At 42.7% G+C, this 22,776-nt stretch overlaps 3 protein-coding genes across 6 annotated transcripts in view; all 3 read left to right on the forward strand.

Moving 5' to 3' along the window:
* The first annotated feature begins 348 nt into the window (after positions 1-348).
* Positions 349-3,811, forward strand: cin (Molybdenum cofactor synthesis protein cinnamon). Of its 3 annotated transcripts, none has more exons than XM_026819588.1 (12): positions 349-511; positions 922-1,012; positions 1,091-1,242; positions 1,361-1,545; positions 1,627-1,834; positions 1,898-2,176; positions 2,243-2,309; positions 2,387-2,498; positions 2,560-2,835; positions 2,904-3,043; positions 3,103-3,290; positions 3,464-3,811. In XM_026819588.1, the coding sequence occupies exons 2-12, from the start codon at positions 982-984 to the stop codon at positions 3,686-3,688; spliced, it is 1,863 nt and encodes a 620-aa protein (XP_026675389.1). In that variant the 5' UTR covers positions 349-511; positions 922-981; the 3' UTR covers positions 3,689-3,811. The 3 variants fall into 3 exon arrangements, with proteins under 3 accessions (XP_026675389.1, XP_026675388.1, XP_026675387.1); XM_026819587.1 differs by lacking the exon at positions 349-511 and adding an exon at positions 574-744; XM_026819586.1 differs by lacking the exon at positions 349-511 and having other exon boundaries at positions 574-1,012.
* A 158-nt stretch (positions 3,812-3,969) lies between these two features.
* LOC108632416 (uncharacterized) lies at positions 3,970-15,302 on the forward strand. The gene is made up of 12 exons (XM_018036984.2): positions 3,970-4,454; positions 5,472-7,875; positions 8,022-8,155; positions 8,233-8,368; positions 8,454-8,612; positions 8,695-8,833; positions 9,094-9,320; positions 9,513-9,838; positions 9,923-11,356; positions 11,430-11,589; positions 11,659-11,827; positions 11,915-15,302. Exons 2-12 carry the CDS (start codon positions 5,622-5,624, stop codon positions 12,099-12,101), a joined length of 5,325 nt encoding a protein of 1,774 aa, XP_017892473.1. The 5' UTR covers positions 3,970-4,454; positions 5,472-5,621; the 3' UTR covers positions 12,102-15,302.
* LOC108632454 (netrin-1) overlaps positions 15,200-22,776 on the forward strand; it is a 35,946-nt gene continuing 28,369 nt past the window's right edge. For both annotated transcript variants that reach the window (XM_026819585.1, XM_018037063.2), the window contains exons 1-8: positions 15,200-15,290; positions 15,516-15,681; positions 15,909-16,024; positions 16,203-18,963; positions 19,160-19,593; positions 19,788-19,966; positions 20,263-20,616; positions 20,963-21,092. In XM_026819585.1, coding sequence (XP_026675386.1) covers positions 18,701-18,963; positions 19,160-19,593; positions 19,788-19,966; positions 20,263-20,616; positions 20,963-21,092 — 1,360 coding nt within the window. In that variant the 5' untranslated portion in view covers positions 15,200-15,290; positions 15,516-15,681; positions 15,909-16,024; positions 16,203-18,700. The remainder of the gene's footprint in view (positions 15,291-15,515; positions 15,682-15,908; positions 16,025-16,202; positions 18,964-19,159; positions 19,594-19,787; positions 19,967-20,262; positions 20,617-20,962; positions 21,093-22,776) is intronic.

Raw genomic sequence — 22,776 nt, forward strand, 5'->3', positions numbered from 1 at the left:
TAAACGTTATTCGTTCATTGTATCATTTACTTATTATTTAATCAATTATTAGGTTAATTAACATTTTAAAACGTAGGTTAAAATGATTTTGGGGTTGCTCGTGGCGCCATCTAGCGTTCACGGCTGTGAACCCGTTTTTCTCTCTGGTGCAGCAATATTGGAGCCAAGCATGCTTGGCTCAAATTTTATTGCATCAATTGATGCTAGCGGAAAACTATTATATGGAAATTGTAGATCTCGTTTTGTTTTTATGTTTTTACATCATGCATTTATTAACACTCGTTTTGAATTTTGTCCCCTAGGGAAAACTAACACATGCACATAGCTAGCTGGCTCAGTTTCGTTGTTACTAGCTGTACAATATAATATGAATCAGGAAAAGAAAAATGCGATAGTCAAAAAATAGCGATAAAGAATAGACTTGTACAATTAAATGCCGGCATTAATATATGTATATGTATGTAACGTACATAATTGTATGTACGTACGTATGCACTGATAAGAAATATGAGTAAGAGCCTTGCTAGTATTTAGTGTATTATTTCGTATATATATATATATATATATATATAGATTGCTTCCTTCTTTTTACATTTATTATGGAGCAAATATAATAAACAAAATCGCGTAACTTCATTGAAAATGTATAAGGCAACAATCGCGTTGTACACGATGAAAATATTGTTATCATGATCGCTTTCTAATATGATTATGATCAATTATTTGATGAATATTACGCAGCAGGTGAATTATTTAGATGAATCCGATTCGAGTCTGGCACAAGTTACACAAAAAAGTTACACAAGTTGCTGTCAAAAATTTCTTATGACACATTGTTTACATTTCTTCCTAACAACATGCTTAAACTACGTATTACCTCTAATCTTGGCTATCGTAAGTCCCCCCTTATCGTAATTACAGAATTTCCAGTTTATCGTGTAATTACATAAGTCTCAGTACGTGAAAATTGTCACAAAAACCATGGATTCCATAAGATATGGAATATTAACAGGTAAACATTTAATCATTGTTTAAATCGAATCATTTAATTTATGCATCGTACTCGTCCGTTCTTAACAACATGGTTTAGTTAGCGACAGCTGCTTCTATAATAAAAGCGAAGACAGAAGTGGTGTTGAATTAGAACAGTGCATCAACGATGAACAATCTGATATTGGAAAGGTTCTAAAAGGTCGAGTTTGTATCAAATTGATTGTACCAGATGAGGAGAAATATATAAAGGTAATTACCGCAGCATAGATAAAACTAGAAACACAAATTCATAATTTTTATACATTTATAAAAATCGAATTTGGCATAAACGTTTAAGAGAACATTCTGTATTCTCTTGTGTATGCAGAAGACTCTAAAGCATTGGGTACACGAAGAGGTAGACGTTATCCTCACAGTTGGTGGCACAGGATTTTCCAAAAGAGATGTGACTCCTGAAGCGACTAGGCACGTAATTCAGAAGGAGTGCCCTGGAATGGTCATAGCCATGCAGATGTCCAGTTTGAAGATCACACCAATGGCTATGTTGTCTAGGTACAAGATGGAATTATTTACAGTTCTGTAAAGAATGTCCTACGGCCACTTTACTTGCTATTGTTAATATTTTTTATTAAGAGCCGTGTGTGGAATACGAGGTAGCACGTTGATAATAAATTTACCAGGATCGCCAAAGGCAGCCAAGGAATGTTTGAGTGCGATAGCATGTGCCATACCACATGCAGTCAATTTAATTAAAGATGAAAAAGATAAAATAAAAAGTACGCACATGATTGTTCAAGGCGAAACAAACGTTAAGAATGTCACGTATCCACATAAGATTTCGGTAAGGGTTCACTAATTAATGGTATGAAATACATACGCGAATGATAATTACTTTATTCTACAGTCGTGTTTATCCAGCGTTGCTGAACGTGATAGAGAATCGTCATATCCAATGATTTCTATAGATGAAGCTAAAGAACTAATGGTGAGAGAGGTAGAACTGGTAAACGTGTGTACAGAATTGGAGTTGGAAAACTGTCTTGGCAAGATATTGGCTACTGATCTATATTCCAAGTATGATCTACCACCGTTCAGGGCATCTATCAAAGATGGTTACGCGGTTTTAGCTAGCGATGGCATGGGCAAAAGGAAAGTATTGGCTGGGATAAAAGCGGGAGACATCGTAAGTATTCAATCATTTATATACATAATTAATTAATACGTACAATATCGTTTGACGAATTTTCAGGCTACCGCTATTAAACTCGAAGCTGGCACATGCGTGAGAGTGAATACAGGCGCTCCGATACCAGATGGTATATTTTTCAACAATAAGAATCCAATGCGATGAGTTATTCTAACAAATATTAATATAATTTTACGTGTTTAAAAGATGCCACTGCTGTAGTTCAAGTGGAAGATACTAAACTTGTGGAGGAAAGCTTGGACAAGGAGGAGAGCGAAATTGAAATCATGACGGAAGTCAAACCGGGACAAGATATTAGGTAATTCATTCTCTCCTTCGTGTTCGAGGTTCATAAATAAATCTTTCTATCGAATTTCAAGGCCGATCGGTTGCGATATTAAGAAAGACGACTTGATTTTAAAGAAATATACCAAATTGGGAGCCATAGAGCTTGGTTTGGCCGCAGCGTGTGGATACAACAAGATAACGACTACTTATGTCCCATTGGTTGGTGTACTATCTACAGGGGATGAGTTACAATGTGCCGGCGGACCTTTGATGCCAGGACACGTTTACGACAGCAACAAAATCACTCTGTTATCTATGCTGAGAGAGAACGGATTTGATCCGATCGACTTGGGCATCGCGGCAGATCAGTGAGTTTATTCTTAATTTTCTTTGATGTTCACTTCGTGTTTTAAAACGTGTGTGTGTGTGTGTGAAGCGAGGAGGCAATGGTAGAGAAGATCAGAGATGCTGTGCAGAAGGTAGACGTCCTGATAACGTCAGGTTCTGTATCCATGGGCGATAAAGACATGCTGAAGCCAATACTAACAGGGCACTTCAATGCTACCATTCATTTTGGTATGGAAATAAAACAATTCCGATTGTACATAATAACTTAGAGTGAAATTTATCTTTAGGACGCGTGAATATAAAGCCTGGGAAGCCTACTACTTTCGCGACGTGCATGTTTAAAAACAGAAAAAAGTATTTTCTGTGTTTACCGGGGAATCCGGTCTCTGCGACCGTCATTATGCGTTTCTTTGGGTTCACGCTGCTAAATCGGTTACGTGTATATGATTGCGAGGAGACAATAGTGAGAGCAAAAGTACGTACAGGTATATTAATAGACCGCGGATTTGATGAAGTGCGCATTTATAAAAACATAGAAACGGTCTATGGGATGCATGAATGATCACCTGAACTGCATTCTTTGAATTAAGAAACCGTGGTTTAGCTATTAAAATAAGTTTGTAATTAATATTTGTTTCAATAATGCAGCTAGCGTCAGGCTACAAGTTAGATTCACGTCCCGAGTTCGTGAGAGCTAACTTGAAATGGAGCGACGAGGATACTCTGCCGACGGCTACGATCACCGGGAATCAGATCAGCAGCAAATTGCTGAGTTGTAAAAACGCAAATTCGTTCCTGTTGTTACCGGCGCGTGGCCTGGAGGACGAGTTGCAAGAAGGAGATGTTGTTGAAGCATTGTTATTAAACGTCTAACAAATATTTTTCTACTAATTTCACAGATTTATATTGTATCAAGCATTGAATAGTGAATATTCGTACTGTATGTATTCCGTTGAATATTAATTAATAATAAATTTGTTTTGTTTTCCCACGAAATTTGTTTTACAAGACGAGAAAATAGACGAAACTGTTTACATTTGTTTGATACATAGACGATACTTAAATTAATTTACCAGTTGCCCTACTGTATGCGTGACTGTGTATTAGTGCATTGTATTATGTGGTACACTCGCTTATATCTTATAAGGAGTGGGGGAGCGGCGCGAGGAAGAAAATGGCCGACGGAGCAACGGTAAAAGGGCAGGGACGTCTAGCGAAGTACGTGTTTCGGGCGACTAAACCACCGAATCCTCATTACCTACTCGGAGTCAAACATCTTAGTTAACTTTGAAACATTTTTATGTATCCCCTCGCTGTCAAGTTCGATCGAGGGATCAATTTACGAGTCCCGTAACGCGTTCGGTTCAATTTGGTCGTTTAAAAAAGCGTTCGCGGGCGGTAGGTGGAAATAAAAAAGTACTGGCGAGTGATAAACATTAATTATGCTCTGTACGTTTAATTCGTACGTTCGTCCGTTGTCCTGGGTTCGTTCTCGGCCAGTGGATCGCGAGGATTTTGCGTAAAGAACGAGTCAGAGACTGGGAAAGTGTCGTACGTGACAAACTCATCGATCAGCGGTGCTGGTTTACGGCTTTGCCACTTGTGGCCATCTACGGATACGAGGAAAACGTTTCAAAAGGTATCCATAAGTCGTCGTCGAGAATTTCGTTCAATTTCCCTCGGTGCTGGCCGTTCTCCTTAATTTCTGTTTTACTCGCACGTTGTGTCCCCGAATTACGGACAGAATTCTAGTCGGAGAAATTATTGGAAGTCGGTTTGACGCACGTCCAGCTACGGTGGAAGGCAAGATGCGAGCGATTTAAAGGGATCGATTTGTCAACAAGTCGATGAAAGTGCGCGCGACCCGTGTCTCTCTGGATCATATTCATTAATTATTTTATTATCTTCCCGTCCCATTTAACGCGACTCGTTCCGCGGCTATTAACAAACACTTCTAACAAGAAAATTCTCGTGGTTCGAACGTTTCTAATTGTAAATTTCAAGGAGGTTCGTGTAACAGAGAACTGCCAGTGTCACTTGCATCGTTCATTTCTCTACCTTATTCAGTTTTCGAGTTCTTCCGCGAAGCAACGAGGATAAAGCACGTTTTTCTCGGAATAAAAGTTAATGAAATTTCAACGAAGTAAAGTAACCTTCGCTGTTCGACATAATATAAGTGATATTACGGTTGTCCGAGGTGAAAAATTGTGAAGAAGGTTAGCTCAAGTCCAGGTGAAATTTTTCCTCTAGCTTTTCATTGAAACAAGAATTAAGAGTAAAATAAGAATGAAACTTGAAGTTGAAGTATCGAGGTTTCAGCTTCATAAGTTCATCAGTATGCGTTGAAATAAGAAATGTATTTTGTTAGAAGCAATGATTAAGAGATAGACGATATCATAAACGAAATTGGAATTGTATTAAAAATCGTACGATAAAAAAAATAATCTGAATGAAATCATACGTACAATATTAATTCTCAAATCTATGTCGAACACAAGTATTCAATATTATTATACTGTTCTATTAGTTTATAACGTTTAATGTAAACGTGCACATGTACAACACAAAATTCTTGTTAGACAACTGCGTGCGATTAATTGCTGATACAAATTGTTAATATAATTAGTAGTAAATAATGTCTTATATTTCTTTCCAGATACAATTCGGCTTGTGAAAGGTTTACAATATTTATACAATACTTGGAAGATGGCCGTTAGGTAGTTTCGATGCAACTAGCAGTGTCTTATCCGAGATATTGAGTAAGAATCGACGCACTGGAAAGATGTAAAAGTTAACAGGGGTGAAAATGAAGCCACAAAAGAAGGCCGCGGTTGCCCGTAAGGCAACGAGAATGCCTACGATCGCGAAAAAACGTCGCTTTTTGGAGAAGACAGTGTCCGACGTCCGTAAAGAGAAAAAGACCAAGAAATTAGAAGAAGCGCGAAAGAAGACCCTCGACAGCGATAAGAGGAAATCGGATCAGGAAAAGAAGAAGTCGGAAGACGGCAAGAAGAAACTCGATGAGAAACGAACGGTCAAGGAGAAAATCGAGAAATTGGACAAAGTCGACGATAGGAAGAAGAATTGCCCGAAGGATCACGAGAAGAAGGTGGACGAAAAGAAGATTTTGGATAAACCCGATGAAAAAATGATGATGGAGGAATTTGGCCACCAAGATACGATCGAAAAGAAGAAGAGTCAGAAGGTGGGTGAAGAGAAAACGAAAGTGGACAAACAGATTATAGACAGCAAGAAGAAGCCTGATAAAGTATTAACAGTTGACGAGAAAACAAAGAAGAATGGGAAATTCGACGACGAGAATTTTGATAACCAGGCCGCGGTCTTAAATCTGAAGGAGATCCTTGATGAAAACAAGAAGGACGAGCCGCGCGAGGAAAAAGTAGACAAAGAAATCGGCAAGAAAAAATGCAAGGACGACAAGAAGAAAGATAATTCGAAGCCCATTAAGGTATCTGTGATAAAGGACAAAAAGTCAGACCGGAAGAAGATTGGTAAGAAGGATTCAAAGTCCAAGTCCGTGCAGAAGAAGGAGATCTCGAAGAAAACGGTTCTAACTAAGAAGTCTCATTTGTCAATAGTTCAAAAACTAGTTGATAAGAACATTAAGCCGAACAAATTGCTTAACTCCGAGGAGACGACCTCGGTCAGCGAAGAAGATGAGTCCGTGAAGAAAACGAAAAGAAAAAGCGCACCCTCGAACGCCTCTTCCAAAACTAAGAAGCCAAAACTAGGAAAATCTATGAAAGCCAAGCTGCCTTTAAAAAATAATAAAATTAGTACCGACAAACTGCGAACGTTGGTAGATAAGATTGTCCCTAAGAAAAAAATAGAATCGAAGGAACCAGAGAAATCGTCGAACGAGAAGAAATTACGTAAAGACGAATCGAACGAAGAAACGGATGTAACAGATACAAAAAGCGACGTCAAAGAAGTGGAAGATAATAAGGAGATAGATAAAGTTAACAAAGAGGAACAAGTACAATCTAAGTCACAAGAAGTTAAGAAGAACATTGGCAAGAGCGTTTCCAAGTCGAGTGAGAAGAATAAGAAGGTCGTGAAGAAGAAACCTGTTAAATTACAAGAGAACATAAGTCAGTCGTCGTCATCTTCCGAGGATACGTCATCCGAGGAATTGAAACAGACTAAAACCGGTGAGGGCGGCGTCGACGACGGCGTCCCTTCTAAACAAGAGATCGAGGATCCGATCGAAGAAGATTTTAAGGATGAATGCGAAATGAACGGAGATAACGGTAGTAGTAACTCTGTCACGTCGGAGTCCGAAGACTATAGCGACGAGGACTCGAGAAGGAAGAACAGGGATTATAAGAAGAGAAGTAGATCGCCCAGCGATGAACGATTTAGAAGAATGAGATTATTCGGTTTCTGGAACGGTCCTAAGAGACACAGAGTGGCTTCCTTGAACGCCTTGGCCAAAGTTCACTGTTTGTATGAGAACGAAACAGGTGGTGTCTACCTGGGCGGTTTCTGTAAGCCTAAACCAGAGAAGGAAAGGCAGAAGAAATCTAAGGAAGAGATCAAGGAGAAGGAGAAAGAAAAGGAGAAGAAAGTAGAGACTAAAACGGAGGAGAGCACGCCTAAAAGGAAGTTGAGGAACGTCCCTGGTTTAAGAGGAAAGCATTGGGACATGTTAGAAAGTTCTTCGTCCTCTTCTTCTTCTTCTTCCGACGAGGAATATGAAAAGGAGAAAAGTGTAGAGAACAGTGGGAAGAAGAGAATCACCAAGCGTAGAAAGAAGGAGGAAGTGATGGATCTGAAAGACATGGTGGTTTGTAAGAGAATGGCTTCTTTGAATGCTTCAGCTATTCTGGCAGCGTCCTACTCGGACGAGAAGCATCTTCGCGGTAGCAGTAGCAGCGATTCTTCGAGCGAGTCCGAGGTGGAGATCATCAAGAGGCGAAAGCAGAACGATTCCGATATCGATAAACGTAAGTCGAGACAGAACGCGGAGCAGGATGACGTCTTGAAGCCGTCGAACAAACTGGTTATTCTTAATCAAGACACCGACGTCACTATTACCGGTAATTGATTCAATCTCATTAGAAATCGTAACATGCGAGAATTGATTCAGTGCATTAAAAAAAGAAAATAAAAAAGATTTCTAAGAGCGTACAACGTGTCCCGAAGATTATCAGGGTTCGCTCAGATGTTTTAATTCTCTTTTAAGGTGTCTACGTTAATCAGACTCGATCTACGACTCACGAGGGTTTCTGCAGCATCGCCGGAATGCAGTATAGAATCAGTTCGACGAGTCATACTCAGACAGCGGCTACTGCCGTCGCTACCGAACTCCACGATCAGGTCTGATTTAGATTCTTATACGTGGGATGCTTTTTTGTTGGACATGTTGTAAAGTATCGAATGAATTGTTATAACAGCAAAAGTTGGAACAACCTTGCAAGTCGTACACACCATTGGGCGCGCTGTCTTCTATGCAACCACCTGGTAGCCAGGGTAGTCATCCGAATATGTCGCCGAGGAGACATTCCGCGTTCTCTGCTCCGCACCAACACGGTAATATTTATCTTAGCAAACATGAAATAAAACATGAATAGTCGGGTTTTTGTATTAATTCTAAATCATGCATATACGGTATTAGGATATTATCAGCCGGCTGGGCCACTGATACAACATCCGCCGACATTGCCTCCAATCAAGGGACCACCTCCGGAGCCAACTCCGACCCCACCGCAGAACTCCGAGGGCTCGGACGACCTGGTCGCAACTTCCACAACGTCTGGAGGTACGAGCAGTACAGGTACAATTCTCATTATTAATGAGCACACGTGCAACGATAGCGTCAAGAGTGTCTGACCAGCAAATTATTTGAATTTTTTTAGGAGGCGGATTTTATAGGGCATATTGTCCTCAATACTACGGCACACCGCCACAGTACCCCGATCTGTGTTATCCGCCAACGTATTCTCACCCCCACGCTCATCCTCCGCCTTATTACAAATACCCGCCCACTTACAGAAGGTAATAACCATGAATACGTAATTCGATCCCTTAAAGACAAGTGAACAAACATGAAATATTTAGAACGATCCCGGCTGCATCTTCTTTAAGGGATTAAATGTGCCCCACTTCGAATTTGAATTATTAGTCAGTCATTTTGAAAATTAACAAGTTAAGAAGTTAATGAATTAGTGATTCGTGGCACAGTTACGCTTAACTATTTTATTAAATATTTCAGTATGAAGATTAACTGTTAATCTTGATAATGTACTGTACGGAAGGTACTTTTTCAGGCAGTACTACGGCTACCAGGAATCCGGCGGAGGTGGTGGCCCAGGTGGCGGCGCAACTGCCGGAGGACCGGCGGTCGTCGACTATCAACCGCCTCCGCCTCCAGGAGAATACCCTCTGCCGCCTTACTACGGAGCATATCCTCCTCCTCCGCCACCGCCGCCACCTCCGCCCAATCCGGCGTATTTACATACTCAGGGAAGACCTTTCGTAGATCGTGAGTATCGCTGTCGCGCCAAGATAATTAATAAACTGCTCTGCGTGCAAAGTGAAACATTTAGAGAATCAGTTTAAGAAACGTGTTTTGAGTAAACGTTGCATTATGCATTCAGCTTTCGATATTCTGCGTAGTGTCTATGCGAATGAATGATATCTGTTCGTTTAACGATTGATGATTATTTGTTGCCAGACGCAGCTTTCCAAGGCTGCCCATGCCCGATGCAGTCCTGTCCAAAAAACGTGGATACTGGGCCCCTTATTGGTAATGGTAAGGGAGCGCCAGTGGTATCGGGGCCCGGTCTGTCATTGCCACCCAGTGCTTTGGTAGGTCCGCCCTCGCCGGCGAGGGGGCTAGCCGGGCTAGCGCCGCCTCACGGTGCCAACGCCTGGGATACGGATCGCGTCCAACTTAACACACATCGCAACCTGAATCAGAACCAATCACAGCCCACAACTACAGTACCGGCCTCGCGCAACGTCGCCAACAATCGGCAACAGAACACCGATTGCAAGAAGGTTTGCGTTGATCTTCATATAAATTCCATTTTTCAATACGCACACTGTGATCACTATGAGCAGCGATCGTGTTCATCGTTTCAGGACGAGAAGAACTGCTCGAAGGATTCTAAGATCGAGAAATGCGGTTGTCAAAAGCATGCGTGTACTTCGAACTGCGAGGTGAAAATGGAGAACCTGTCGCCGTCGGAGAAATTGTCGGTTACCACCTGCCCAGGTGGTAAATACGGGCACAATTTCAAATTGGAGAACAATAATGTGAAGTGCGAGTCGTGTAGCGTCGAGATCGGCGACAATTTGTCCTGCGTGGCCAATTGCAACGTGAAATGCGAGTCGGACTACAAATGCGATATAATGAAGTGCGAGCAGTGCATGAAGGAAGGTCAGATGGCTATACTGGAGATAGACAAGGACTCTGGGATACTGCTGGACGAGAAATTGGACGCGGACGACGTAAAGGAGGAGTTGATGAACGATGTGGCTGTTCCGATTGAAAATGATAACTGGAAGAAGCCCGATTATGAGCCTACGGTTCAGGAAGAAACGTTGCAACAAGACGAATCCGATGGGGATAAAAGCTTGGAGAAGGAAGTGGAAGAGGAGCCTCAAACGGAACAGCCGAGGTGTCAGAAGGTTTCCAAAAGAAAATTGTCTTTGGACAGCCTTTCGGACAGCAGAAAGAAGAGGAAAGTGAGTAAGAGAACTCTCTCCGTCGGCTCGTCGCAAGATTTAAATAACGGGGAGCTTGTATCCCCTAAGATTTCTTTACCAGCTCTATGCCTGGTAAAGAAAACTGATAGCAACAGCGAGGACTGCGCTTCGCGGAAAAAACAGATAAAGAAGGATGCTACGATGCATAATCAAAAGAGGAAAGTGGATAACTCTATGGAGAACGCAAGCGCGAAGAAGTCGAAGACGTCCAAACAGGCTCCTAGCAACAATATCTTAACTAATTGCGTTAAGCAATCTGCTAGCGATAATTCCATCATGGAAACTATCGACAATGTCATTCAACAGAGCCTGCAGATGACGCAGAAGAAAGATCGGAAGAGCAAGACCAGCGAGAAGTCAGAAAGATCGAAGAAAGTGGTGAATCTTTTATCAGCGGTGAAGAAAGTGACCAAGAAGATCGACTTAGTATCTGGAAAATTGTCTAAGAACGCGCAGTCCAAGTCTAACAAGTACAAATCGAAGAGCAAGAGCAAGAACAAAAGTAAGTCCAAGTCCTACGAGACTAAGACGAAGGACAGCGGTAAAAAACAGGCGGTAACGGCCAAGTCCAAGGCTGCTGTATGTATCGACGAGACGAGGATGAAGCAGCCGGCGTTGATAAAGAAGAAGCAGCGAAAAAATACCAAAAAGCCGGCGATTAATAAGAAATCGGGATCGAAACTCCTGGAAAATTGTTCGACCGGGAACGAGCATCTAGTTTTGACTAGGAAAATGTTCCTGAAGCCGAAGTGGAGCAACGGATGGAGCTGGGAGGGAGACCCGTTCGAGGCCAAAGTTTATTTAACGGTAAATAAAGAAATTCACGCGGTACTTTTCACCGTGGCAATCGGACCTAACGAAACTGATCTATTTATCACAGAACGAAGAGTCTGCGATACGAAGGTGTTACGCGAGCATGAAACACGAGAGTGGCGACGTGCTGAGACCCCGGGATTGCGTTTTATTGAAGAGCGGTCCGCGCAAAGCAGATTTGCCCTTTGTAGCGAAGATTGCTGCCCTTTGGGAGAATCCCGACGACGGTAAGTTCAACTGGTCGGTCGAGAATTAATTTAAGTCGATCGTCATGGTGATATTTTTTATTTGTACAGGCGAAATGATGTTCTCGTTGCTATGGTACTACCGACCTGAGCACACCGAGCAAGGCAGGACGCAATACGACACGGCGGATGAAGTGTTCGCATCGCGGCACCGCGACGCCAACAGCGTTGCTTGTATAGAGGACAAGTGTTATATCTTGACGTTCAACGAGTATTGCCGGTGAGCATTCTATTGAATATGAATATCCGTCGATAAAAATATTTTTTAATGCCTTGTGTCTGACGTCTGAAAATTGAATGTTGTCAGGTACCGAAAGAATTTGAGAAGAATCGAGGAGGGATTGGAAAGTCCTGGCCTGATAGTCCCACCCGGGGACCAGGTTTACCCGAGGGAGAGTTGCCAGCCGCCCATACCCGTTCCCTCGGACATGGTTTTATTCTGTCGACGCGTTTACGACTACCGCGGCAAGAAACTCGTGAAAAATCCCGGATGACTCGATTTTTTGTAACGGATTCGATCGGGAACCAATTAAAGATGGGATAAACGCAACGATGCACAAAAAACTGTTTTGCTGCATGTAAGAACGAAAACGGATGTAGGTCTCCCCTTCAAGCGTATCCACTGCTGTTAATCGAGTTCAATTTACGCTTTAAAGGTACCAAATTTATTCTTTTATCAATTCTTATCACGTTTTTTCCCACGTTGCGGTTCGTTCTTCAAGTTTCGCTTGATCGTATGCGAAACGGTGTTTGCGTCTTTTTTGATTTTCTTTTTATTAAGCTAAACGGTTGCAGAGCAACCTGTGCTAATTAGTGGTAATTTGTGTGAATTGTATATTACAATTAAGTACAGCTTGTTTTGCCTGCTTGAAAGTTTTACTTTCCTAAAATAGAGCTAGGAATTTAATCGACTCATTTATACGAGTAAACAAAAAAGTTTAATTTTTAATGCAAGATAGATGGGAATAATGCTTGATTAGACGTATGATAAGTTGGGAATAATCTGCTTTGGTCTTGGATCAATTCGTTTGTTCAATTCGCGGAAAAGAGATACAAGACGGATGAAGAGAAATAATAGATAAAATAAATCACGGGGAACCTATAAGTAAGAAAGATGGTATATAAAATTTATTATATGTAGCACAAAGAGAGAGAAATTGCGCGCGCGCGAGAGAGATAGAGTAGAGAGAGAGAGAGAGAGAGAGAGAGAGAGAGAGACCAAACAGTAAAAGGTAAAAATAATCAATAAAATTTTTGAGTGTGAATGAACGACGAATCGTTTCAGTGAAGTGGTCGAGAAATATTTCTTAGGAGAATATAATAATAGAGTTTGACAATTTTATAGAGAGAGCGATAGTGAGAGAGTTTGGACAGGAGAGAAAGGGAGAGAGAGAATGATATTTTCTTGTGAGATAAAATAGCGTATCTGCAAGTTGAAATATTTTTTAAATATTTTTCACATAAATCGGGAAAGAGATATGAATTAAAATACAGTGTATTATCCCAGAAAATTGGAAAAAGGCAAGAAGTTGTTCAGGTTTTCTACCGTAATAGTACATAAGCATATGTACAGTAGTGATTCGACGTTTGGAATTACACAAATATTCTAAGTAGCGTAGGAATTACATTTCAATTACGATCGTTTGAAAAAAAAAAAAAAACAAAGTTTTTCAGTTGCATTAGTTAAAGTAATGTTTTCAGTTGACAAACTTTTTGCCTTTTTTTGGGGATAGTATACGTAGAATTTTCGAATCGATGCTACGTTCATAGCGAGTTCTAACACTTTGGTTCGCGTCAGAAACAGTTGCCACGTAAGTATTTATACTGAAACTTGGTGTCACGCCAGATTAGTCGAAAGGTAAACGGATTTTAGCTTCCAATTTTAATTTTTCATTCGTCAAATTAAAGACTAAATGAAAATGAATACTATATGAATGAAGAAAGAGGAAGATCATAGACTATGTAGATTTTTGAACCGTGGAAGTTAACAATAATTCCGATTAAAATTATTCCAACTGCCATATCACAGAGAGAGAAAAGAAAAAAATATATTTAACGATTCCTCCTTAACTGTAAATTTATAAATATTTATTTATCTATTTGTGTTTTCATACCAAGTTTTAAGAGAGTAGGACGATTATTACAAAGTTTTCTCACGCGTCTCCCTTTTTTCTTTCTTAACAGAATCACACGATATCTTTCTCACAGACTCGGTCGAAATAATATAAAGCGAGACTTTTTACAACGGAGATATTTATACATATATTATAACCCGTTACGCGAATTTGTACATTAATTAACGATTAATTAATTGATCGTTGCTTTTTAATTTAAACTTTTGTATAACCACACACAGACACAGACAGATACACACACGTTACACACAATCTCTATCACGTTAGCTCGTTAGGGAACAACGTGGTTGTGTACGATAATAATAAAACCGCTTTGTATTTTTTTTTTTTTATTAAGAACCTGCGGATATTTATGCGAACACGTGACTTTACATTAAAACCGCAGCTCGAGACACGAACATGTACTTCTCATCGTATACATAGTTTCTACTTTTGTGTATTTTTTTATACCCTCGCTTAGTCAGAACGTTTTACCGATGCAGCTTCATTTCGTTGGACATAGAAACTTCTCTGGTCGCATGAATATTCGCGGTGTAACCGTTAATTTCGAGTCGTATGATTATCAATTAGCGCCGCATAGTCCAAGTGTATCACATCGGTAGTACGCGAAAAAAAAAGAGAGAAAACGTAAAAAAAATGTATCCGTGAGTTTTTCGAGGCGAGAAGTGAATTACGTTAGTCGAGGAAATTACAATTACAATTAGACAGCGGGTTTCGATCGAAAGTTACTGTATTGTTTATTTATTCTAGCACGAACGTTTCCGCAGAATCGGATCACGATGAGTACAAGAGACTCGAACGGAATTCTGTTCACCGGTCGCAGCAATTTCGTCTTTCTCATGAAAAAAACGCGGTCTAACTGTAATTATAATTGTTAGCCGATAAAATTATAATTAACGAGTAGAGAACGAACGTGAGAGTGGGAGAGAGGCACCTTAGGGACGTAATTATAATAATTAATTATTTTTAACGAAATTCCAAATGATCATGGTAATGAATGATGACGACGATGACGAGGACGATAATGATATACCGTGTACGATGCCTGCCAGAAGTATCGAATCGAGTTCAATTTAAAAGATCATTGCCCGATGATAATTCCAAGTGAAATTTGTAAAGGTCGATGGGAAATAGAGGAGAGATATGAAATTGGATTTTGGCACTTTTGATAGGTAACGTGCATACATTATGCGTATATATATATTTTCTCGATTAAAAATTTGTTGAGTGGCGGGTGTTGAGTTAGCAAGAGGAAAAGAAATATCATATTATTATTTAAAATTAATATATTGATACACGAACACGATTATTATTTAACATAATATATTGGATATATTATAGACATCGGTATAAGTTATTTCTGAATAGTATATATATTATTATAAATTATACTAATAATTATTATTATTATGTAGTGTATAGATAGGGGGAGGGAGGCCGTGATCGTTCCTGTCTGAGTAGGCGAGTGTGCGACGAGAGATAGAGAATCGAGAGAATGATCTTCGAAAAGATGCAAAAGGAACATGTTTTGAAGAAAGAAAATTACCTGTGTAATACAAACACCATGCTTTCTGTTCTTCCAAATCCTCCCACGGACTCACAGACCCGTTCACGTAAGAGAACTACCTCTACATTGCTACGTTAAGAATTTCTGCTGATATCAAGGAGAACATCTATATAAAAGTTTAAAGGTAGACTCGCGTGAACGAATCTGTAAGTACGCGCGTGCCTGTGAGGGCATATATTAATAAATGAATATTTCCCCGTGTCAAGGATCGCGACGACGCGTGGACGATAAACGGCATTCGTTAATCGAATTAACGTAATCCGAGGGACGAGCCAGGCGAGCACGAGCAGAGCGTGATGAGATTCCCGGCTATAGGCTTTCCGGCTTAGGCCTCGGGCCTCCTCTTTCTCCGTCACCTCCTCGGATTAAAAAGTTAGAACCTCCTTTGGGATCGGATCCTTTCTTGCCCATTTCCGGATCACCTTCTATCAACCGTACCAAGTTCCGTCCAAACGTTTATACAGATTACACACCGTTATCGTCCAGAAAGAAATATTAGCTATAAACAATCCATCGCTCTTTCAATTACCATCATTCGCTCATAGTATTTTACACATACGTGACATTAAAAGTACTAAAAACAGATGTTTCATTTTCAGCTGGTCGATTTTGCTGCGATAATAAAATTGCTAATACCGAGAAAGGTCCGGTCGATCAGGCGCGTGAGTCATTTAAACAAAATTGGAGCCCGTTTTACTTAAAACAAACTAACAGGGTAAGATTTCTCAAAGTCTTCAAGGATCGCGTGACGATCAATAGAAGCCCCCCCTCTCTCTCTCTCTCTCTCTCTCTCTTTTCTCTTTCTATTACATCGCCGTCGCTGTTACTTTTCGACGTCGCATTCCCGTTCTTTGCTTTTTCTTCGTCTTCTTCTCCTTTATTTCTTTTTTTAGCTTGTTTCCGCTCGCCAAATCGGCCGATAGACCCGAAGAAAACCCGCTCGCTGATCCATGCACCCGAGGAATCGCCTCCTCTCCCAGCGACGGGAAGAAACCTTCCTTCGTTTAAAGTACGTTCATTCGTACACGTATACAGGGTGAATCAATAAGAATTATCATTTTAAACAACGCGATGTCAAAAATCCTTAGCAAAATGAATTGTGAGTCGTTAGAACGTGAATTAATCCAGTGAGCTGCAACGTTCACGAGATTCATGTAATACAGCTTCTAGTGAAGAGAAGAGATAATCAATTATTGACTACCCTGTATAGCGTGCTTCGGTATTTTTGTTCCAACGAGATTACAGTAGTTTCGAGATTTACACGTTAGAAATCGAATACGAGCATCGGAACGAATGAAACCTAGAATGCGTTTCGTCTTTCAACGAAATTGAACGAAAATAATTGAGGAGATGTTAAAAAGAAGTCTGCACGCGAGCTCGAACAATGATCGATTCTAAGATCTTACCGAGTATCGTTAAATTCATTGTCGCTTATCGTTACTTAAAACAAAAGTTATTTAAGGGCTAAAATGCTTTCGTTCGCACTTCGAGTTCGCAGTTGGAGCTGGCGGGGATAAATAACCCGTAGTAGGGGAATTACGTGAAACTGCGATTGGTCGTGTCGATAGCGTCCCGACGAATAAGAGGGAAGGGAGTGAGTGGGTAACATTGGCGAGGGTAGCCGGGATCCGGAACGACTGCCACGGCACGGGACCGGACGAGTTTTCAGTTAGCGGCGAACCGCGGCCGGTTCTGGATATCTCGACGTCGTCGTCATCGTCCACGCTTACGTTCGGTCTGTTCGCGTCGCGTTGGACTCGGTTCGGCTCGGTACGTGTCGTGTTTCATCGCTCAAAAGTGAGTAGAGATAGCTGAGTACACGCAGACTCTTCGGGCGCGAGGCCACGCGCCTCTTAACCTACCCGTCCCGTTCGCCCTTTGGAATGATACCTCCGCGCGCGTTCAGAACCAGAACGGAATACACCTGAGACGGTGACACGGACAGGGTGTTTTTTCATGAGGACACAGCGCCGGGGGATCGTCGGGAACGTCGGGCAAGTTCGGGACTCGGTTCCCTCGGGACTCGTTCCCGCCGTCCCCTGAAGTATTTGACTTGCACGTATATAGAATGCGACCGGAGGAATTGACGGAGGAAAGTAATAGAAGAGCGGCGGCGGACGTCATTGATACCGTAAAGGATCGGGCCAAGATCGGAGATGACCAGTAGAAGAGAATCTTGAATCACCCAATCTTGAGTCGTCGCGATAAGTCGGAAACGCGTGTATGTTGAAACATCCACGTTTGTTTTCTCTCCTGGAAGAGTCGAGAATTTGGCCCAGGGAATCGCGTGGCAGAGAATTTCGCTGAATCGGAATTGAATTTCATCAAAAGAGACTTGACGAAAAGATATTTTCTATTCACTTTGAAATCGTCCGTTGCCTCAGAGAACGCGGTTGGCTAAGAACTAATTTATGGAATTAGAACTAGGAGAAGTTGAGGAGGACACGCGTTCTTTTGTTGAATAAACGAGAGACCAAGGTTAAACAGAGTCGTCGCTCTTTCTTAATTTTTCTTTTCGAGTTGTACGAGTTCGACAAACTTTTCATTCATAAACTGTTACCAGAATTCCGTTGGGACGCAGTTGATTCAACAAAGAATCGAGCCCCGGTAATTACTCCGCTTCTTCGAACGAACCAACTATCTAAGATTTATCGTTACAATTTTCAAACCTGTAAAACTGTCTAAAGTTGATTCCATTAATACGGAATTCGTTGGCAAGTTGGAAAATAGGAAAGAGGCAAACGAGAGGAGGAATCCTCCATTAAAGAGGAGGATAAGCTTCGGAAGTAATTCTCGCGTAGGACAAGGACGCAGGATACACTTTATGCGTGGGTGACACACGGCAAGGTGCTTCGAGATAAACAGAGAAATAAGTACTAGAGGAGAGAGATAAAACGAAGGTATAGAAGCGAAGGATACATACCGCGAGAGAGAGAGAGAGAGAGAGAGAGAGAGCGAGCGGGACGAGAGAGAGATATATGGAGCGAGGATATACCGAATACAGAAGGAAGAGATAGAAGATATAGCGAAAACCGAAGGGTGAAAGCGAGACGGGAGATACGTGCTCGGAACAGGTGGAAGAGGACAGAAACGAGCGGTGGCAAGAATAAGATGAGAGATATATGAGATTCGGGGAGAGGGAGAGAGTGCGAGATAAAGGATATATCAAAAACCGTAGAAAGAAAGAACGAGGGAGAAAGTATACGAAAACGGGTGATTGAGAGAGGCCGCGAGATAAAAGAGAAGGAAGGAGCGTAAACGGGAGGTTGAAAGAGAGGCAGAAGAATATAAGCGGTGAAAGAACCGCCGAGAGAGAAAGGAGGCTTAAAAATAGAGAGGGAAGACGCGCACGGGTGATACTCGTTCTCGAAGGACTGAAGAGTTGAATAAAATGAAGGGGAGGGGTGAATTCTCTTGCTCGATGGCGATAACGTTGCTGTTCTTCTTCCTGACGTTGCACCGTGGGTGTGCGGAAGCCTCGCCGGCCGGCGGCGAGATTTACGCGAAGACGTTCCCGTCGTCGCAGCAACAACATCCATCGGACCCGTGCTACGACGAGGACAGGCCCAGGCGGTGCATACCGAATTTCGTGAACGCGGCCTTCGGGGCAGCCGTCGAGGCATCGTCGACCTGCGGCAGCGGCGGACCCACCAGGTAATTAATTATTTTATTAGAAGAAACACTATCTGTTGGCGCTCGTTCGAACGTTCCGTCGTCAGTCATGTATTCCACGTTCTACAACTTTTGCCTTGTTAGATGGCAATTTTTTTTAATGAAATCATCGTTGAAACGCGAGCAGAGACGTGTTCTACTCTGCGAATTGGTAGGATCATTCTGAAATTTCGAACAGGTATTGCGACGTGATCGAGCAGCCGGGCGGTACTACCACCGTCGGGCAGTGCCACGTGTGCGACGACAGCACTCCCCGTCGCCGTTTCCCAGCGAGTTACTTAACAGACGTCAGCAACCCTAACAACGTGACCTGCTGGAGGAGCGAGCCGCTGGTGACCTCGCAGAGCTTCTCCGCGCCCCCCGACAACGTCACGCTGACATTGTCCCTTGGAAAGAAGTACGAGCTGACTTACGTCAGTCTTCAGTTCTGTCCGAAATCGGCGAAACCGGACTCCATTGCCATTTACAAATCGATGGACTATGGGAAGACGTGGCAGCCGTTCCAGTTCTACTCCTCCCAGTGCCGTAGGGTCTACGGGAGACCCAATAGGGCTACCATTACCAAGGCCAATGAACAGGAGGCTAAATGCACCGATAGTCATCGTTACACAGGTAAGAATCCGGTATCAGACACTGTGATCCAAACAGATCGTGATCGGAGGATGAAATTAATAGAGGAATTTCAGTAAGACGATACGAGATCGTTCATTCATGCGTCAGGCTTGAACCGGGTTAGATAGATTCACCCCGAGCGCGCGTTCCACGCTCGATTCCATTCATATGTATCACTGAACGGTGTTGTTCAGGTGGGAACGGACTGGCCCCGGTGGGTAGGATCGCGTTCAGCACCCTCGAGGGTCGCCCGTCGGCCTCCGATTTCGACAACTCGCCCGTTCTTCAAGACTGGGTCACTGCCACTGACGTTAGAGTTGTCTTTAACAGGCTGCACATGCCGCAGCCGTCGCAGGACCAAGCGATCGACAAGGTATGATTTTTATATCGATCTCTCACATTTAATCAACGTCAATTTGAAAGATGAAATTTAGACAACATTTTATCGTGCCGTTTCATCTTTAATTGTTTTATGTATTCTTGAATATCATATCATTTTATCGAATACAAAATCTTTAGTCTATTAATTGGAATAAGCGAACGCTACTATGATCGGGACGTTCCCAGAACGTTTTCGCAAAATCCATTACCTCTGACATCCACTCGATCGACCGATCCAACTGTCAGGTTCTCGATCAACCCAACCTCTCAATTTCACCCACTGTACAGGGCTCGCAGCTCGGGAGCGACGACGAGGACCGTCGCTTGAACCTCGAAGAGCTCGCGAAACGTGAGCGCGAACGCGAGGAAAGATTTAAGAGCCAAAAAGGTCAACTCGGTGATCCCCTGGCCACCGGGCTACCGTCGGTGCACCAGGTGATCGCCGCCCAAGAGATGCAGTCGAACGACGCGGTCAATGATGACCAAATCGAGGACGAGGCTCTGGTGACCGTTTCGACGACAACTACGACTACTGTTGGAAGTCCGGTGACCACGGGCACCATGGCGCATCACTACGCGGTCTCCGACTTCGCCGTCGGCGGGAGGTGCAAGTGCAACGGACACGCGGCCAGATGCATTCAGGTGACTATCGTTCATGTATACCAGAAGTGGGGAACTTTTTTTACCACTAGAGAGGCCACATTTAAATTAGGCACAATTAATAAAGGAGGTCGCTATAATTTTTTATATTTCACTGTTTGTATTTTTATTTCTTTAAGCATATATGTTTAAATGTTCTGCGATATCGTTTCGGTAGTTTGTGTCGGTGCCCGGAAAGTTGTGAACCGCGGTGTTGTAGGATCAGCTGCCCAAGGATAGACTTACACTAGATAATCTGTGTTATAAGATACTGCTAAGAAAGCCGGCTGGATAGCCGGCTGCGGTCAATTAGCAAGATATACAACGGAGGACTATTTGTTGTGTCCAGGGTAAGGATGGTGAGGTGGCGTGCGAGTGCAGACACAACACGGCCGGCAGGGACTGCGAGAGGTGTCGGCCGTTCCACTTCGATCGGCCCTGGGCACGTGCCACCGCCAGGGATGCCAACGAGTGCAAAGGTCAGTCTCTCTTCTAGTATCCTACGAACTTATTTCCGGCTAACCGTACGCGAATCGCGCCGAATGCCTCGGACTTTCCGTTTTACGGCGAGGCTCGTTCGGTCGCAGAGGATATTCGACTGATTACGAAGATGATCCAACCAATTAGAAAATGGTTCGCGTTATTTTTATTTGACGGCAATCTGAGCGCGACGGAGATCCCGGATCGAGGGGAGAAGTATGGAAAAAAAGGAGAGGACAGGCGGGTCGGGGTGGAATTAAATTACATTTTAATTTCGCGGCGCGCGATACACGCCGAATATATCCGGGCGCAATTTACATTTTAAATTGGACGCTTCTTGCCGTGATTCCTGCCTGGCTCTCGGCAAAAACCACCCTTCGAAACCCTAAAGCGACTGTTTTACAAAAATCTCAACCCTCGTTCCGCTCCGCGTGCGACCAGTTAAACCTCCGTATATATTACGCATTTACTTTGTTCAAATTGCAAATTAAAAGAAATCGGGAGCTTAAGAAAAATCGGACCTCGAAAGCTCGTACAAATGAAACACCTATGGAATCTGAAATAGTAAATAGGAAAAATTGGATTTGGATCGAGAGAACGCGACTTATCCCGGTTAGGATATGTGAATTGATTGATTGGTTTCATAGTCACGAAACGAATGTATTTTATTTGGACATACAAGCGATGCGCGGTTGCCCCGCGCGAAAAAGAGGGGGTCGCAAGGTGGGAGGGCGTCCTTTTTATCGATTCGAAACGATTTTAGAGAGCCGGGGTGGGAGTGGAAGTCCCCGACGTTTTTGATTTCACCGTGCATCCTCGATACGACTCTCGAGGCAACGGTTCGCCGCTTCGAATTAAGGGGTGAACTCCGAAAGGAGACTATCCTACCTCCTCCCTCGGTGGTGCGGGGATGAAACGGGGATGGGAACCGCGAAGAGAGACAAAGATCGCGGAAGGAATACAGGGAACCGGTACGAGGAACGTGGAACGTGCCACGATTACAAAACTGTTGGACGTCTTCTTCCGACCAGCTTTCGCATTCAATACTGGCGCGCTATTGCATATTTCTATTCAATGAGCAAACGACACTACTACAATCGGGAGTTGATCGTGGAGTACCAAGTAATATCACCAAGCCGTAGCAACAGTTTGCACCGTCTAATTTCGTTCGAACTTCAATTCTCTATGCATGTCCCCACTTGATAATTACAATACAATTACAATGGTTAATCGAATTTTAGATGTCAGAATTTCCATGGATAACTGTTCACGTCTTCCAATTTCATTTGTTTTAAACTCGATTTCTCTGTAGGAACAAATTGTTGCATCTTCGTCCCCCGGTGTCCCGAGGAAGCAATTCGAGTTAAAACGCGTACGGGCGGGCGAACAAAAATTAAAGTCAAAGGGAGAGAGCTGCAAGAGGGTGAGATTTGGCTCGAAATTCGTCGCGCCCTTCTACTCGGAACAATTACGGACGATGGTTGGTTGTGGTTTTGCCTCTTTGCCTCTAGTAAGGACAGAGAAACATACACTCGACGATTTTATTACGGGGATCTCTTTTCCAATTAAACGGTTGCTATGGCGATGCTCGCGAGCTGCTCACGGCCTCCCGTAGACAAGGCTACGGATTTACGTTCAAGTTTCTTCCCATTTTTCAATCTATTTACCCGTTTCATACACATT

The sequence above is a fragment of the Ceratina calcarata genome, unplaced genomic scaffold (genome assembly GCF_001652005.2).
Source record: "Ceratina calcarata isolate Rehan_Ccalc_2016 unplaced genomic scaffold, ASM165200v1 scaffold154.2, whole genome shotgun sequence".
NCBI lineage: Eukaryota > Metazoa > Arthropoda > Insecta > Hymenoptera > Apidae > Ceratina > Ceratina calcarata.

Bases quoted from the DNA above. Each gene is read 5' to 3' on its own strand.
- cin (XM_026819588.1), top strand. From the start codon at position 982: ATGGATTCCATAAGATATGGAATATTAACAG. The intron at 1,013-1,090 runs GTAAACATTTAA...AACATGGTTTAG, and splicing joins AAGATATGGAATATTAACAG to TTAGCGACAGCTGCTTCTAT. The intron at 2,310-2,386 runs GTATATTTTTCA...CGTGTTTAAAAG, and splicing joins AGGCGCTCCGATACCAGATG to ATGCCACTGCTGTAGTTCAA.
- LOC108632416 (XM_018036984.2), top strand. From the start codon at position 5,622: ATGAAGCCACAAAAGAAGGCCGCGGTTGCCCGTAAGGCAACGAGAATG. The intron at 8,613-8,694 runs GTACAATTCTCA...GAATTTTTTTAG, and splicing joins TGGAGGTACGAGCAGTACAG to GAGGCGGATTTTATAGGGCA. The intron at 11,357-11,429 runs GTAAATAAAGAA...TATTTATCACAG, and splicing joins AGGCCAAAGTTTATTTAACG to AACGAAGAGTCTGCGATACG.